Genomic DNA, 19,978 nt, shown 5'->3' with positions numbered 1-19,978 from the left:
GGTGACCATGCAAACTTTCGAATAAGGGCTTAATCCATTCAGTCCAAATCCATATCCAAGTCCAAGAAAGTAATATTAACCACAAAGTTTCCAATTTTATGGTTTTTCATGCATCATTAAGACCCAAAACCAACTTCCTAGTTTGTCTTAACCACTAAAGACCTCCACACTTTGCATGCAAGCACTAAATGAGTGAAGGAAGCATTTTGATGACTTAACACAACTCAAATCCTCTGAAAAGGCAGCTCCTTTGGTCTTAGAGTAGCATTTACTCATTAAGTCCAAGAAAAAGGGACAAAACTCATAAAACTCCATATGGCTAGATCTCTAAGAAATACAAGTAAAGTTCAAGGCTTTATACCTTCTGGTGCTTCCTAAAGAGATGAAGATCTCAGATCTACAAGCTTGAATTCCACACCAAAGCTTCTCAAAGAATCCTTTCTTCTTTCTTCAACACCAAGAACACACACACACACACACTCAAGCTCAACACACACAAGGGCTAAGGCTTGCAAGATCGACTCAAGGAGGGTGGAGGCTGAAAGGGTGAGTGAAATGGGGTTATAAGGGGTGTTATTGTTGGGTTTTACGTACTTTAACATCCTTATGGTGCACATACAACCCTAACGCTTTGGATCTAAGTTTTCTCTAGTTATCATGCAATAAAATTATCCATGTCATGAAGCATACAACTAGAATACAATTTGATATGTGCAACATAAAATCAAGTTAAATGAATACCTCTATATTGTAGCTTGTAGAATTTGGCCTTTCAAGAGCTCAACACCTCAAGTGTGATGCCTCTAATGGAATCACAAGACACCATGAACAAATGGATGATAATGAGAGAGAGAGAGAGGTTAAGCACACCAAAAATCGGTTATCCTCTTCATAGAATACACGAGTCACGATTTTAGGGTTTACGAAATACATATATAGTGTAGAATTCCAAGAGGCATATGTAAACCCTAATTCTCACACTTAGGCTTATGACCCAATAACTCATATGGACTAACTCTTCATGGACTCTCACATACACTTAGTCCATCATGGATCAATAACCCAAACCATATGTATCACTGATTTACATAATCAGTCCCCGTTAATTTAATTAGTCTCTTTGATCACTAAATTAATTCCAAACTAATTCTTGATCAATGCTAATTAAATAATATGATTTCTCAATTAATATACTATACTTATAATATATTAATAAATCACAAATAATCTCTTTCTCAAATATCCATCTGATGTGAGTTTAATGTGTTTATATTTTATCCACGTTAATTTATAAAAGTTATTCCCTTCGCTAGACTATTAAACACACTAGGCAATGTACCTAATTTTGCAATAGTATAACAATGGTAAGAATGAGTGTCGAACACAAGGAACGGTGTTTAAATTACTTTATTTTACTATTTAACTACCTATTAATCAAATAAGAAAAGGTATATGTTTTCCTAGTTTTGCAAGACTAGATACTTAATTACCAACTAACTCAAAATTTACTTAATTAAAATAACACTAAAACTAAGCAAGTAGACAAGTATGAATGTACCAAGGTGAGAAAGAGACTTTCATTTAGCTTCGGATTCGTTGTTATTGTAGTTGATTTATGGAAGTGCAATGGATTTAGTTTCTTTAGTTACCGATTCCTAAGATGACCAAAGTAGTATTCACTAATTTAATCCTTTAGCAAACTAGCTTATTTATTCGGTGATCATGCGGACAAACTTACCAACTTACTAGTGTTCAATTCGAATTGATAAGACTTATAATTAATTGACCAACTTAGTTTGTTGATTCAATTTCATATATGATTTTTCGTCATATATTGGCTTCTATACTCTTTTATCCACTTTACTACTTAATCCTAGGTTTTATTCAAAACTCTAGTCCTACAACTTTGCAAATCACAAGATCATAAGATTCAAATCTAATTAAGAGAGATAGTCATACTAATTTAATCAAATTCAGCAATAAGTAGAGGAAAGCAGTTATCAAAAGTACTTGAGGTTATTTAATAAGCTAAATCAATAAATAACTAAATAACTAAATCCAAACCATAAAATCAACTAACAATATTCAACTCATCCTAAGCTAAACGAAAGTCATGAGTGTTTAGCTCATGATTTCAGCAAATAAAATCACAAATACTAAATTCAAGGTGTTAGACATGGCTAAATCAAAGAAAAATCGAAGTGTAAGTTCAATTGCCTTAATGCTCTTCCTTCCAATGGTTGTGATTGAAATCCTTGCTTCCAAGCTTAAATTCTAGTGTTTTGCCTCAAAAAGTATCCAATTCTCCAAAGCCAAAAGTCCCCATTCGGAGATTTATGTGTTCTATTTATACTTTTCCCGAAATCAGGGCACCACGTTGTGGTGGTCATATTTATCCCGTATTCTCCAAGTCTTCGAAGCTGATTGGGATTCTTCAAGTCGCCATGCGTGGTGCGATTACCACGACGTGGTAGGTATATTTTTCTTCATTTTTAGCTTTGGTTCCAAATTCCATCTTCCAACTTCTTTAGTCCGACTTCCAGCTTCGTTTTTGCTCCAAGCATTTCTTTTAGTCCCTACAACATAATTCATAGAAAATTAAGTATCTTTTGTTCATATAATGGGATAAAAGTAATAAAAATATTAATGTATGTTGTATAAATATGCACATATCACCATCATATCAAATTGCCCTGGTGAATGTGACCCAAAAGGACCATGCTACTATCGGGTCAAATACATACCAATTATAGTTATGGGCTTAGACACCTAATCCAACAGTTATATAGGGCTCAACCCTAAAATTTAGGGTTTCCAACATCTGATGATTACGCCACGCGTACGTAAACGTACACCCAACTTACTAGGGTACGCCCTAGTATGCTAAGCATACACACGTACGCATGGTGTACTCCCATTCCTTCCAAATTACGGTTTTGCCATTAGGTATTCTCATGGCGACTTCCTTCTACTATAGGGACCAAAATGACATGAATTAAATTATAAGGATGAATTTAAAAATACTTGAACAACGGGGTGTTACACACAAGGCATCAATCCCATATGCAAGTGGGTCTACAAGAGTCAAACCATTACAAGTCACTTCATGAATAACTTTGCACCCCCAACAACGATCTTTGGACGGTTACGAATACTACGACCTCACGGCAGGCACCAAATTGTTTTGGTAAAAAATCGATCAAATGGATATCAACCAAGGTATATAAGAGGGTGTGGTGCTGTGAATAATCTGAGTACTAAACTGAGATAAAAATAATACGAGTGGTTTACAAGGAACGCCATTGATCTTTGATAGGATCTCCGACATAAAACATTGGGAGGTTATAATGATCATTTGCCTTATACGATCTTATTGATTTGAATGTAACTTACAAAGATAATGATTGAAATACGATTACAAGTGTTTCCCTAGCTCTAGGTCTGTAAGGTGTCAAAAGATTGTGCCCGTTGTGTGTGTTTTACAGGTGTATATATAGTATAGGTTAAGTAACTAAAAGTTCGATATTTCTGAGATCCTGTTGAATTGGTATTTACACGTGCATTGACCTGGTATTTCCGTGTCTTAAGCATAGCAAGGATAGTAAGAAAATGAGATGCATGTATAGGGTCATGAAATCAGGGAGATTGACTATCCAAACCGCCTATTATTGTTTTGATTTTAGTGTCGTTGTAAGATCTTACAAGTTTGTGAGTGTTATTAACGAACCACATTTCTGATTCTGCCCCCAAAACTTTTAAATGTACACTAAATCGTTTTGAGCTATTGCAACTCTTGACAAAAATCAAAATAATTAGTGGTGAGGAAAAACAACGATCAAAAGGGTTATTGGAGAGATCAACAACACATGAGAATTGACAATACAATCATTGAGCAACGTGAATGGAGGATAATCCATTGGCATTGCCATGAATGTATGATGTCTCATTGAGGTCTATAAAGAAATAAAGGACAATAACCGTTTTCCAATTTACATAAATTTATGGAGGATTTGTTGTGTGATACCCTTGTGTATAGGTGATTCAAATTTGAGTTGAATTCAATAATTTTCATGGATTTGGGTTTTAAAACAAAACTTCATGAATGATCTATATAGCTTGTAAAAGACGATATTGCACTCACATGCATCGCACATGTTATGACTTAACAAACTAAAATAGACAATGTTAGCCATAAAGACCGTCTCTAAAAAATTTTAAAATCATATGGACCTTCTATGACACCAAAAAAAATTAAATACTAAACTTAATATTATATAAATGAAATACTAAAATCACAGACTTTTCACAAGACCGAAAAAAATTAAATACTAAAAAATTAAAACCACAGGACAATTTACGAAGATTTATCTAAAAAAAATATTCGTCCACAGAAATTAAATAACGTTATTATACAAATAAATGAAATATACTATATTTTATGCGTATAAATCAATTTTTTAACATACATACGAACGAGAGAGTGTATTTAAAAATAAAAAATAAAAAATAAAACAACGTTTAAACCCTTTATGCCACGTCTCCGACAGTTCTAATATCTACACCACATTTTTCTCTCTCTTTCTCTCTTCTTCACATCACTTTTGTTCCACTCACAATTCCAGGGTTGCAAAGTATTTTCTGACGCTGCAGTGTTGATAATTCGTTCAAACTCCTCGAAAGAACTTTTAATCACAATGCAATCAACCAAGAACACACTCCCATTTGCTTTTCTGCTTCTTCTTGTTGCTCTGTTCTTCGTTTTCGCGAATGGCGAACCCTATTTTTCTACCTTCAACACACCCACTTCAGGTACTTCCTTTTATCCCCCAAAACCAATGCATTTATCCCGTGAAAGTTACATGGGGTTTAAGCGATTTTGCAAAACGATTGTTTCATTATCTACAGTCTGTTCTCGGTTTTCCTAAACCGATTTTACGAAGTATCGAGATCTGTGTTACTGTTGCTGTTGATGATTATTATTCTTTTTGCAGGAGAAAATCAAAGGGGGGTTAATGATTTTTCGGAAACTTGGGGAACGAAAAGGTTACTCGCTGAAGAACAAAATGATGTGAATTCATCGCTTGTGTTGGCTGAAGAAAGAACAGCAAGAAAAGATCCACTCAATGGTTTAAAGAAATACAGAGGAGGATGGAACATCAGTGAGAAACATTATTGGGGTGTAAGTTTTATTTATTTATTTACTACAATTTTATGCATACAGCGTGCTTTCTTTGACTTAATTTGATCTTCTCAATGCTTTGCTTCATCATTGAAACCCATTAACCTGATATTTTTGGGGCCCTAGGGAAGAATAGTGAAAAAAAATCCCAGAAATTACGCCTAAAGAACCCATTAATCTGTTTGTTTCTTAGGAAAACAAAGATAAGGTTATGTAATTTATGAAAATAAATCCAGAACTATCTAAGATTTTGTAGGTGTAGAGCCTAGAGAACCCATTAATCCAAGTTTTTTTTGGAAGAAAAGGATAAAAAACGGTTTTTCTCCTTAAAAAAATCCATGATTATCTGGTAAAACGTAAAATACATTTATTTAGATTTGCAGGGCTAAAAAACCAGAATTTAATGGAAATAGCTTTAAAACAAAATGATTTTGGATTTAGTTTTAATCAAAGATAAATCCTTTTAGTAGGCTAGCTCTATTAATTGGGTCTCATATTTAAGAATTAATAATGTATCCTTGAGAACAAGGAGTAAAAATTGGTCAAAAACAGATATATTAATTCCAATATATCCATCAAATTAGATTACAAGGGGTAGAAAACAGGTTAAGTTTATGTGCTTGTATCAGTAGAATCAGAATTTCGAATTTTGAATTTTAAAATTTTGCATATATTTAAAGTCAAAAGGAGCAAGTATATTATTATTACTTAATCCCTCTTTTAGCTGGCAATATAAAAAAAGGCGACTTTGAATAAAGGACACGGTGTGAAGCTTTGGTCCATATCCTTGAATATTAAACTGACAATATTTTGTAAATCCAACATGTGGACATAATCATTAATCAAATAATTTAAGAATCTCTGTTTCATACTATAACGTTAAATTGTTATAGATCAATAGTGTTTCATTTAAATAATCATAGTTTTGTTCCAAATCACATGGATTTATTCTACTTGCTACCATCAACATTAAATGGAAAATAAACAAATTTTCTCTTTTTTGGTTTATAATCCTTGTTTTGAGCATATTTGTTAGAAGAAAACTTAGTTAATTTTATGAACTTTCACCTTTATATTTTTTTAAACGAAATAAAAGGATAACTTTCTTTCCTAACACGAACTATATTTGTACTTTTACTCTATCATAGGGGCATATATGTAATTTGACAATGTGATAATTTATTTATTTTTTTGCAGTCTGTTGCGTTTACTGCTGCGCCATTCTTTATCATGGCTTTAGCGTGGTTTGTGATATTTGGGCTTTGCTTATCACTGATTTGCCTCTGTTATTGTTGCTGTACACGAGAACCATATGGCTATTCCAAATTAGCTTATGCATTGTCTCTTATTCTCCTCATCCTCTTTACAGTTGTTGCAATGTACGTATTTTTATTGTATTTTGTGTTCATATATTTATTTATAGAGTGATAATTTTATTGTATTTGATATGGTTAAAGTGAACTAATTAATGGGCTCTTGTTGGATCTTTTTCAGTGTTGGATGTGTTGTTTTATACACGGGTCAAGCAAAATTTCATCATAGTACAAACAAAACATTAAAATATGTTGTACGTCAAGCAGATACAACTGCAGAGAAACTTAGGAATTTATCAGATGATCTTGCTTCTGCAAAGAAAATAGCTGTAGCCCAAGTGTTCTTACCCGTTCAAGTCCAATCAGACATTGATGAGATACAGACAAAATTGAACACGTCATCTTACGACCTTTCAGAAAAAACTGAAGACAATCAAGATAAAATCGAACATGTTCTTGATATCGTGTAAGTAATAATAGGCTTTATAAGATGCAATAACTCTTCAATTTCATCTTCCTTTTTTTTTTTAAAACATATGTCGTTATTTTTATGAGATTGTGTTGTTTTGTAGGAGGTTAGTTCTCATCATTCTATCTGCTGTGATGCTCTTCCTGACGTTTATTGGATTCTGTAAGTTTCCTTTTGTATTCTGTGGAAAAGACGTAAATGCCCTTGTCATTCTCATCATTGAAAATTGCAGTACAAACGTAGCCTTGATACATTGTTTTTTTTTCTTTGATCTCGTTTTTGCTTTGCAGTGTTTTCGATCTTTGGGATGCAATGTATGGTTTACACGTGAGTTACATACTTATGTTTAATTATATCGAATGAATATCAACCATTTTTTTCATCAATTGAATATTTTGTTCTGAATCATTGTAGCTTGGTGATTTTCGGATGGATTCTTGTCACGTTAACCTTTGTATTATGCGGCGTGTTCCTTGTTCTCCACAAGTAAGTCTATTTTCTTACTCATAATTACGATTTAGCAAGCAAAATTGTTCTTTTTTGGGATAATTAGCAACACAATTTCACTTCGTTTGTAATTTCTTCGTCATTGAACTTTACTACTTTCGTAATTGGGTACTTCTCAAAATTGATTAATTTTGGTAATTTCCCCCAATTGATGAGGTCGAACGATTTGTATAACAGTTTTCGATTTGTAATGTTTTACTTCTTGTTTGTGTTGAATTAGCGTGACTTCAGACACTTGTGTGTCGATGAATGAATGGGTTGAGAACCCAACTGCTCATACGGCTTTGGATGATATTCTTCCATGTGTAGACAATGCCACAGCTCAAGAAACTTCAATTCGGAGCAAAGAGGTTACTTCGCAATTAGTCAATGTCATCAACCAAGTTATCACAAATATCTCAAATATTAATTTCGCCCCAAATTTCACCCCACTTTATTTCAATCAATCTGGGCCGTTGGTTCCACTCCTTTGCAATCCCCACAGACCCGATTTCACTGATCGAGTTTGTGATCCTAAAGAAGTCGCGTTGATCAATGCCACACAGGTATATTTACTTATAACAACTTCTTCATACATTGGTTAAAAGAATGAAAAGTTTTATCACCTTATAACCAATGTTATATTATAATAAGTATATTGCTTTTAATCGTATTGATTGGTGGCAGGTATATAGTCAATTTGTGTGTCAAGTATCTCCAAGTGGCATTTGCACCACCACGGGCCGCCTGACGCCGGATTTCTACAGCCAAATGGCTGGCGGCATAAAGCTGAGCTATAGTCTCTACCTCTATGGGCCTTTTCTAGTAGAGCTTCAAGACTGCACTTTTGTGAGACAAACTTTCACTGAAATCTCCCATGAATATTGCCCGGGTCTCCGGCGATACAGCAACTGGATATATATCGGGTTGCTGATGGTGTCACTGGCGGTGTTGCTGTCACTTGTGTTTTGGGTTGTTTATGGAAGAGAAAGAAGGCACCGGGTTTACACCAAAACACTCATTGCAAGAACAGAAGTTGATAAAAGTAGTTGAAAAGTATGGTGTACTTGAGAGGGTTGTCAATAGTTTGGTGGTTGTGGGTGGTGGAGGATTCGGTTGTGCTATTTTGTTCTTTCTTGTATGTGTTATTTATGGTAGTTAGCAGCGTGTTATTGTACATCTTGAGTCGTGTTTGTTGTTATCTTTAATTTTATCTATTGGATATATTATGGTTGTTATCTAGTATATGATATTATCTATTGGATAAAGCCACATTACTCTAAAGTCTAACCCTAAGTTATAAACTACCCAATAATCTAATGAGCTTGAAAACGTGTTGGTAAAGTTGTGTTAGGGTTTTCCTTGTAAAATCGGACAGGTTGAATGAAACTATTAGATCAAGAAAGCGACTCGAAGGATCCCCCTTTGCGGTCAAAGTCTTGTGGTCGAAGTCTTGAGAAGCTGTGGAAACGTGGTTTGATGTCAAAACCACTTTCAAAACAAGTATTAGCTTTTTGCTATCAAATCATTTTCGAAATCTTGTTTCATGAATGCAAAAAGTATATGCATATTAAGCAACTAGCAATTAAGTTATATGACAAATAGTTTCAAAATACAAAATGAAAATATAAGGGATTTGTGTTTCCGGTAACTCGTTTCAACTTCTAGCTCTCAAAACAACTCCATTCTAAAGAGAGAGTTCTCCTCAAATCAGGGCAAACGGATGTGTCAAACCCCATGAAATAGAAATGCTTCTATACATTATGCGTTGGGTGACGCATCGGCCATACACATCACATTTTTGGCGATTTCTTGTTTTTGATATCATACTTACATTATACGTCGCGTTCTACTTGGGAAGAATACCAACGTAATTTTATTCCCACATTAAGCCATTCTAATTGCAATTAAACAAGTGGCTTCCCAAAGTACCAACTTGTACAACCACTATGGGCTTGCAAACATCATTAATATTAAGCAATGTTCTAAAAAGCTCATCATGGCTTCGTTATGGCGCGCCATGGCTTTAAGGCGTGTACTTGCCACCAAGCTTTGCAAAATGCCGCCTTAAGTCACATATGTATATAAAACTAAATAATAGTATAATATATATGTTAGGCATGTCAAACCCAACAAATAAATGGGTACAAAATGACTCCAAAACACTGTTACTTTGCACAAAAAATGTAATACAAGGTAAGCAGGGTCGATCCACAGAGACACCGAACAAGTGCTTATACCTTTTTGCAGAAGGTACAATAATGGTCACATAAATGGGGGTTGGTATGCAATGATTTAAACAAAAGAATAAAGCAATAAGTAAATGATCAATTAAATGAAACAAATTCAGGATTTGTGAGAACTCCAACTCTATGCAAGACAAATTAGCAATGTGATTCCATGGATGACAAGATATTTGTTTAATTCTATCTAAGTTGGTACTTGAAAGTGTTAACAAGCTCTAACACTTCCCATTCACCACAATAATTAACCAAAACAAGCTCTTTGATTAATCATAACCTTACTAACCTAATCTAAACAAGCTCTTAGAATTGGATTGAAAGGTTGCTTTAAGCTTTATGTGAATGTTCCCAACAACACTCAATACTCCTCACAAGATCGGGAGTGTAAAAGTGTGTGAAAAGATTTACACTAAATTCATTCAGTAGAAATCCAATTAGTGCTTGTTACCTAGTCCAATTTACAAAACTATTACGGATTCTGCAATTAGATAACTTGAATGACCTAACCCTAATTCAAATGACCAATAAGAATCACAATTAAAATCAAACATTCGATTGAGACAAAATCAAATTCACTAGATAGAAAATTGAAAGCAAACATCAAGTCATATGATTGAAATCACATCCAAATGTCAAGACATAAAGTTGGAGAATCTAGGGTTCTAGCCACTCATGACTAGAACAAGATCACAAATCTAGAAAATGAAATTAAAGTTCTTACAAAATGAAATCAAATGTTCCCAAGTGTTTTCAAGTAACAATTTTCTTCAAAAAGCTCCCCAAAATCGCCTCTAGAACTCACAAAATCGACCCCCTTTTTCTGGAACTGGTTGCTGCTTTTTAGAAAGAAGAAAAACTGTTTTAAACCAGTGACCACGTTTACACGGCCGTGTAAATGCAAAAGGTATACTAAGAAAATTGGTCAGGCTTTCAAAGTACAATGCTCGAGAGACTTCGTTTACACGGCCCGTGTAAACATTTACACGGCCCGTGTAAACCTCTGAAAAGCCAAAATCTTCATTTCTTTAATATCTTCCTCCTCAATACTCCGTAAGTCCCGAAATTTTGTCCGCAACTCTTATTTACTGTAACACTCTAAAAATTCCAACCAATTTAAAATTTTCAAAAACAACCTAATTTCATAAAGTTATTACAAAAAGGTTTTCAATACATTTATTATCAGAGTATTTCCTAGAACCACATCATAAACACATAAAACACGAGGAGCGGTACGATCATGCATTTGCCTTGCCACGGTCTCCTGAAGTACCTGAAACATTTAAACCACAACTGTAAGCCCGAAAGCTTAGTGATATACCCCCAAAATACCAACCACAATACCATACACAATTCATAACATATCATAACACAGAACAGAACAACCATGCACTTCGGGTCTACTGTGTGACTGGTCTGCCGCACCGGCCTACAATCCACCTGGTCCACCCTCCGAGTCTAGCCATATACATCGAGTCTACAGTGTGATTGGTCCGCCCGCACCGGGCCTTCAATCCACCTGGTCCACTCTCTAAGTCTACAGTATGACTGGTCCGCCCGCACCGGGCCTTCAGTCGGCCTGGTCCACTCTCTGAGCCTCGGCACGTCTGGTCCGCCCTCTCGGGGCCTTCAGCCTATCCGGACCACTCGTTTGGCCTTCGGGACAACCGGTCCGCCCTAGGTATGTTGGCCTACAGCACAAAGCAGGACCCGCCTCAACCCAACCCCAGTCCAACAACCATGTGCACATAAACATACAATCATATATCGAATCACAATTAATCAAACCGATCTTAGCAGATCACATACAAAGCACATCTCTACCAGGATTCCGACCTAACCGGTCACTAGCATAACATCATCCTATAAACCAGGATACCGACCCTAACCAGGTCTCTAACATATACCATCCTAACTACCAGGATGCAAACATAACAAAGCAATAATGTAACCACAACTACCCGGATTTCCATCCGATAAAGGGCCGACCTTGGTGCCATAGACCCTGTTGATATAGTGAGGATAACTCACCTCGCAACTGCCGAAACTCTGAACTGAAGAAGCAGATTCCCGAATCACCGCCTCACCGAAAATCTCGAATTATCCGCAACAGCAAAACAATCATTAGTCCAAGCACAATATCCTTCCAAGGGTAAATTAACCAATTTAACCTTAACTCAATCTGGTCCAAGACTAAGGCCCATAATCAAAATATGAAAGGCCCAACACTAGGTAAGCTCTCAAGCCCACTAGTGGCCCAAAGACCAAAAGTCCAAAGCAAAACCCAATATTGGCCCAATTTACTAAATTGGGCCCACCTCACCAAATGGGCCTAGATCCAAGGTCCATAATAATTAGTGAGTCCAAAATACTCCATCCATAATGTCCAGTCACGGCCCAAACTCTAATAGCCCAATAACAGCCCAATCTCTTAAGGCCCAAAATGAAAACCTAACAGAAGGAGTACGCTGGGCGTACCCTCCTTGGTACTCTTGGCGTACAACGATGCTCGCGGATTGGGATCAGGGCACAGACCCACTACGCTGGGCGTACTCCCGTTTACGCGGGGCGTAACTCCGCTGAACTACAACTTCTCATAAGATCTTAATGGCTTAAGCTCTTAAGCCCAAACTTCATATCTATAGACCAAATATGCCTAGGATTCATAAAGTCTCAAACTTTATTACTTGGGACATCCATAAAGCTCTTAATCCAAGGTCTTAATCCATTAAGACCTATCTATATCACATATGAGACAACCAAAGCCCTTGGGACCTCATTTTTCTTACTCAAGACCTCTCCTAAGGTTTAAAAGGACAACTAATCTCAACCAACTTGAAACATGCATCAAGATGAGGTTTTTGGGACAAGAAAGATGTCAAAACTTCACAACACATAGATCTACACATTATGATTGCCAAGCCAGAGACTTTTTACCTCAAAAGGGCCTCAAAAGATGATGTCTTTCCAGATCTACGAACTCCAGCCACTCAACTCCTTCTTTGACAACTTCCTCTTTCTTCTTCTAGACTCTCCTTTGCCAAAACAAGCTTTCCAAGGTCAAACGCATCCAACAATGGAGGTGGGACGGCTATCTAGGGTTTCTGAGGATAGGAGAGTGCTTATGGAGGCTAGGGTTGGAACCATAATGTTCCTTAAATAGTGGTTGGCCCCAAATTTATGGTTTTTGGATGATAGACGTACGATAGGCATACGTCGAGAGACCTCCGCGTTCATTTACTCCATTACGTTGGGCGTACCCAGCCAAACACGTGCATGCATGCTTGGCATGCATGGGACCCCTTTGCTAAATTTCCCCCTTAGGGGCCATTGTTGCCAATATCTTTAATTTACAACATCTCCTCCATCATAAGTCCGTTCCTGACGAACTTTATATCCACATAAAGGTGGCGAGAAGACCTACGCTTCTAGCGACACACCCCAACCCAAAAACCCTTTTCGAATAAAATCCAATACCCATAAAAGATATTTCAAGGATGGGGCGTTACATTTACCTCCTCCAACAATATCCTACCTCCAAAAGTCCCTGAAATATTACAAAAGTATGTGAATGAAATTGCCTTATGAAAAATCCCGAAAAACATGCAAAATGCATGAGTTTAAGCTTATATGTAATGCATTTTTATGAAATAAAGCTACAAAATGGGTGCATAAAATTCACCTAACAATATATAATTATTAATTATATACAAAATTGTCGCTTTAAATCACGTTTTACAAACGATGTGGCTCGCCACGACTCAAAAATGCTTGAGGCTTGACATTGCCTTCAAATCACGTCTTACGTTATTTATAACTTTGATATTAAGACACAATAATACATTGACTTCATCCATTAAGTTTTTCACAATAAATTATAACATTTATTGATCATCAAACTTTTTCTAATGGACTTTAGTGCTTAAGTTGATCAATAACTCACTAGTATTCCTTGCAATCATTCCAACCCTTTCAAACTACCGATTCTTCATACATAATGCAATTCAATACAGTGAGATCACAAGTTCACAACTTTATTTCTTAAATTCTAAATTTGTTCTTTTGGCTTACAATCCTTAGAACCACTTATGGATTAAGTGATTCTTCATGTTTTGCATCCAATTCAATATCAATGTATCAATTCATGATTATGAATATCATCTTTACACAATTAATTACCATCAAACTATGTTGGATCTCATCATACTACTAAATATCCCCAGATCCATTTTTTTAGCACTTGATTCTCTGTAACCTTGACAGATATGTCATGGATCACAAAATTGGATGGTAAATCAACAATGTAAAAGCACGTGACACCCGACCTATGATTCTCAAGTTATAGCGAGTATCACATCATTTTAACTAAAATTTAAGTGAGGTGTTTTCTATGACACTTTCTCATGCTGAAAGATTATTAGTTAAATATGTGGTTTTTAATGGGAAACATGATATATATATATATATATATATATATATATATATATATATATATATATATATATATATATATAACAAGTTTTTTATTTTATTTACTTAAAACTTTTAATTTTTCCTTTTAGAAAATGATCATTTTAAACACTTAAAATTCATTTTTTATAAAACATATTTTTATTTGCCAACATTTTTGTAAAATTTGTTTGTTGGCTTTTAAATAGGGGTGTTCAAAAATATCCGTATTCGAAAATCCGATCCGAAAAATCCGAAATCCGATCCGAAATTATCCGAAGTTTCGGATATCCGCTTTTTCAAATTCGTATACAGATATTAGTTTTATAAAATTTCGGATATTTCGGATATCCGATATCCGAAAATATACACTTTTCTATATTTTTTTTTATTATTTTATGCTATTATTTGAAAATATAAATTAGGAAGATTTAATGTTAGGATTAATGTTTTTATACTATTATTGGTGATGCCATAACAAATTGTTAAAATTGATAGATATTTCTTTTGTTTAAACCATGCGATGATATTCTAATGACTAACAACATGCTACTGTATTCTAATATACAACAATTTAATTTATGAGTCATTGAGCTTTTTAAGAATGAAGTTTCATCGTTAATGTTTTTCGTTAATACTTAATGATTCCATGTTTTATATGTCTTAAATTAATAATCGATGATTTTGAATTTGTTTGATTTAAGTTTAATCAAGTAGGCAATCAACTTATCAGTGGTTGATAGTTTAATGTGTCTCAAACTAGTAATCGATTATAATAAAACTTAATAGTGGTTGTTTAATTAATTGGATTGATATTTGATAAGGGCCAAAAGTAAGAATTTCGGATATCCGATTGTAGTATCCGAATCCGTATCCGAAATTTCGGATATCCGAAATATCAGATACGGATTCGGATACCAAATATACACTATCCGAATTTTCGGATATCCGGTTTTGAACACCTCTACTTTTAAGAATTTTGTTTTTAAGTTTTCTATTCATTTTTTCTGTGAGCCAACACGTAGAAATGCATAGTCTAGGAACAAAATAACCATATGGATTCTCATCTCCCACTTGTTTTGTTATCAATTCTTGATGCCCAGTGGAACTCCTTAAAACGCCAATCTCCATGGACCTTGTTTGGTAGTCTTTAGTCTTCTATTATATTTTCTAGTATAATTTCCTAACTAATCAATCACAATACAATTAAAATGACATATACATTATAAATTAATAATAATAATAAACGGCATGCATGTCACAAAATTACAATTTTAAAACAACCCAAAGTAACCAAACAAACATTACAAAAATAGGTCTAGTCGAGGCAAGATATTAACGGATCCAGACAATTTGAAATAATTATTCAATTAAAAATGTATTTGAGCATTTTTGTGACTGCAACAAAGTGTCATAAAAAACTGATCAACAACAATATATACTAAAATAAATACTCAACAAATTTAGTGACAGATTTAACTGTCGTTAGACACCCATCTAACGCTATTTTAGCCCATTCTAACACTATTTCAGCCCATTAATAAACACCATCACCATTAGCAGACAATTCTTCATCTTGTTGCATAAGCATGACGTGTCAAAAAAACATGCTTTTAAAACAATGTTTTGATTAAGATTGAAACATATATTTTAGCACTAGACTTTGATCTTTGTTTATAAATATTTTATGTTATTAAACCAATGTTAACAATCATAAACATATAAACACATTTATATAATTATTTTTATGGGTTTCATGTCAAAACCATCCAAATAACATATGTACTAATGAATCAAAACATATATAAAACAAAACCATAAATTTTAGAAAACATTTTTTTATTAAAATCGTGAACACTATGTATAGATGGTACACACAATTTTCCAATTAATGTGAAGATGCTACACCTCTTAATTTTCATAAATAAAAAATTTGCTACTTTTTTGTGCAAAAAACATGTTTGTTGGAATATGATGATACTTTAAAACAATTAAAGCACGCAACATAAGCAAATATTTAATCCTAAAATAAATTCAAACCGACTCATCATTGGACCTAGGGATGAGCAAAAACCGAACCGACAATCGAAAAACCAAAAAAAAAAAAAAAAACTACATAAGCGAAACCGGAAAAACGAAAACCAAAGCAATAACTGATGGTTTAGGTTTGAATTTTACAAAAAACGAAAAATAACGGATTGGTTTGGTTTTGACGTATAAAACCGCCCATAAAAACCGAACCGATCCACATATATATTATTTATTATGTTTTAAACTTTTAGTTTTAGAATTTAAACTTTATCTGTTTAGTACTTTATGTTTATTTTCAACAAACTGTTAATGATGTTCTTTTGAATATTTTTATGCTTTTAAAATACTAGAATTCGTACTCTTTATTTTAGTATATTTGAAGTAGAAACAATACTATTTATCACAACGTACTTTCACTGGGTTTGAACCCAAAAACTAGAAAATAAAACAGGAGTTCATAAACCCACAGTTTAAAACCAAAAACCCATAAACATAACCTGGAAAACCAAAAAAACAAACAATGCAAAAACTAAACCTATATGTGTTTAATAACCGAAAAACCAACTTTCTACGGTTTGGTTTGGTTTTAGCCAAAAACCGACCAAATCGACCCATGCTCGTCTCTAATTGGACCTAATAAAATAACAAAAGTACAAAAAAAAATCCAAAATCAAGTAAATATTTTGAAACTGGAAATCAAAGAGACTACAGTGGTGTTGTTTTCGAAGTGGTAAAATGTTTTTAGTCTTTTTCTGTGTCTGTGGCAAAAGATGTAGACCAAAAGTATTTTTCTATGCCTTCATACAATAAATGATAGAGAAGTCTTTTTGAGTTATTTTGTCTTGCAGAAAACAAACAGTCTTTTTGATAAACATCTAGTCGCACAAACGAGCCCTACGAGTCCAATTGGGGTTGCATTTTTAAAAAAAGGCCGCTTCTTTAAATTTTCAGCTCTTGGCGCCCTTACATAGGCTGGACTGGACCAAAGTGGCAGATATCAAATTTTGGGCCCAAAGAAAATATCTACACATAATAGTTGGACCGAAAATGATGCCCAATCTTCCTGTTGATGTATTGGGCGGGCCCTGATTTTATGATATGTAGAATTGTAGAAATAGTGTGCTTCATATAGCAAAAGAGCTAAAAAGAGCTAAGAGAAACAAAAAATAAATAAATAAATAATCATCTGTTTATGAAGATGCAGATTGAAGTTTGTTTTAGCGAACAAAAGCCTTTTGTGTTCATCCACGAAATCAAGTGCTATTAATGTAAATGCTATTTTTAATCTCGTTTTGTATTTTGCATCGATAAAGATCGGGTAATTAACTTGATGGCTCTATAACATTCATGCGTTGGTCTTTACCCAACTGGAAAAGAAAAATCACAATTATTTATGTGACATCACATTTTAAGCTACTATATTTCAATTTTGAAAAATCACATTTAGATACACAGTAACATGCAATTTTGTAAAGACATAGCAAAATTAGATCATATTTAATCACATTCAATTTATAGTTACTTTATATTCGGTGTAAATTGTAAAATAAAAAGACAACTCCGCTTTATATTATATTTTGTACAAAATATAGACCATATTCTATCCCATTCTATTTCTAGTTGCTTTATAGTATTTGGTGTAAATTGAAGTCTTCTAAGGTTTCCAAAATATAATTATCTATTCTAATAAATGAATAAATAAATTTGTTACATGTTATACTTTTATTCATTTTGTTAAATGTCATATTGTGGTTATTTTAATTTTTTCCCACATAATATTTTATGGTTTTTCCATTTTATTAAATTTCATATAATATTTATATATAATAATTATAGCAAATATAATAATAAATGGATATTAATTTTGTTTGCACAAAATATGGAGCTATGAATAATAAACTCCAAATTTAAGGTTACATTATTTATAAACTTTGAAAATAGAAATCAACTTTTACATGGCATATAAATATAATGGGGTTCAAATAAATTTTAACACTATTTTTTAATAAAACATGGTTGAAGTTTTCTAAGGTTTCTAACATATAATTATCTACTTTAATAAATAATTAAATATAGTTGGCACATGTTATACTCTTATTTATCTTGTCACGTGTCCTTTTGTGATTATTTTATTTTTTTCCCCACATGACATTTTATGGTTTTTTTTTTCCATTTTATTAAATTTCACATGATATTTATATATAATAATTGTATTAATTGTAATAATAAATGAATATCAATTTCATTAATGCAAACTTTCCTTTTTACTTTCCAAATGTCTAACTTAGTTTAATAACATATCTTACTACACTTCATTAATTAGTACCTATGACATTGTAAAATTTAATTTTGATTTTGATTTTATGTTATGTACAAACAAGTTCATGAACAATAATTTTAATGACATAATTTACAACAAATTATATCGGGTTATAACATGTTTATTTTTTAACCTTTTAAGAGTTACAGACTATTTTAATTGTTAACATTTTTTTAATTTGATTTTACTTTTAGATTACATTCATTGTTCTAAATGGAAACAAACTATTAGTTTTAAATATACATGAAATAGAAAAAATGTTAAATATCATATTAGAAACTTTAATGTCCCATTTATTGTATTTAAAAAAAAGGATGTTAAGTAAACTATCCATTATAAATAAATTTTTTTAAAAAGAAAATAATAATTTTTTGATTTTTGAAAAGTGACTATTTACTCATAAATTCCGCATTCCAGATTTGATCTTCAATTTTCGGAGTTCTTTTTTGTTTTTTGCAAAAAAAATTCCAAAGAAATTTCTTTTTTTATATATGTCTGAAATGTCTATTTCGAAGTGGTTAATATTATATATAGTTTCATATTTATTATTTGTTTTAAAGTTTTTGTTAGATTTAAGTAAAAATGAGTGTTTTTTTATTTGAAATTCAAGAACTTTTCATTGGATTTGGATTATTCTTAAAATTTCTAAGTTTTGAAGACAAACAATATTCACTTGTCCGTAGTTAGATGTTGTATTCTCCATAGTTAAAAAACAGAGATAGATTCAAAATATTAATTTTAAACAATGACGATAAATTTATCAATGCGATGTCTAATGTTATATTCATTGAAATCTTTAAAAATAATTCAGAACAACTCTTTAAAATATATATTAAAAATTTTATTTTATTAATACAGATTAAAATATTTATTTATTCATCGCTTTGATCATTTTGAAATTTAATTTGAAAATGCTTATCATTTAATGCAATAGTTTTAAATTTGTTTTTATGTATTTCATTTTTATGAACGTTTTCCTATCTAATTTGTCTTATCATATTTCAACCTATAATGAACTTTTATAAATTTATATATTCAACTTTATGAAAATCGTTAGTTGCAAATCGACAACGATATAAACCACGATCGTATAAATTAATCAAACGTTCACATAATTAAATAAATTATAATTGATCATTAATATACATATAGAATGTTAATGTTGCTACGTATTTTTGGTATTTATGTTGCATTTTATGGAATTAAAGTCGTGGGGTCCACATGAAGTTGCTCAGCTGGAAGCAGCTGCACGCATGACTTATCATCCGTCCATTTGCTTTACTCTCCACCGTTCGATCACAATCCTGTTAGAAGGAAAACAAAAAAACCCTAACCTGACCATGGTTAAATCCCGCATATTTAACTTAACCAACCTAAGCCTATGTATCCTCCGCTAATTAACCCCTAGGTTTACCATTAATTACAAAAATACCAACTTACATTTTCCCACTCCTATAAATTCGACATCGAAGCAGAGCTATGTTTGCCCAA

The 19,978-nt window shown here is 33.0% G+C and overlaps 1 protein-coding gene across 1 annotated transcript; it reads left to right on the top strand.

Moving 5' to 3' along the window:
* The first annotated feature begins 4,547 nt into the window (after positions 1-4,547).
* Positions 4,548-8,692, top strand: LOC145057686 (uncharacterized). The gene is made up of 9 exons (XM_079005556.1): positions 4,548-4,809; positions 4,992-5,179; positions 6,377-6,558; positions 6,674-6,958; positions 7,065-7,123; positions 7,252-7,288; positions 7,376-7,447; positions 7,689-8,013; positions 8,135-8,692. Exons 1-9 carry the CDS (start codon positions 4,695-4,697, stop codon positions 8,498-8,500), a joined length of 1,629 nt encoding a protein of 542 aa, XP_078861682.1. The 5' UTR covers positions 4,548-4,694; the 3' UTR covers positions 8,501-8,692.
* Positions 8,693-19,978: the final 11,286 nt, after the last annotated feature.

Source organism: Lactuca serriola, chromosome 6 (assembly GCF_051521515.1).
Source record: "Lactuca serriola cultivar US96UC23 chromosome 6, Lser_US96UC23_V15, whole genome shotgun sequence".
In the NCBI taxonomy this organism is placed as follows: domain Eukaryota; kingdom Viridiplantae; phylum Streptophyta; class Magnoliopsida; order Asterales; family Asteraceae; genus Lactuca; species Lactuca serriola.
This window is presented reverse-complemented; position numbering and strand designations above follow the sequence as displayed.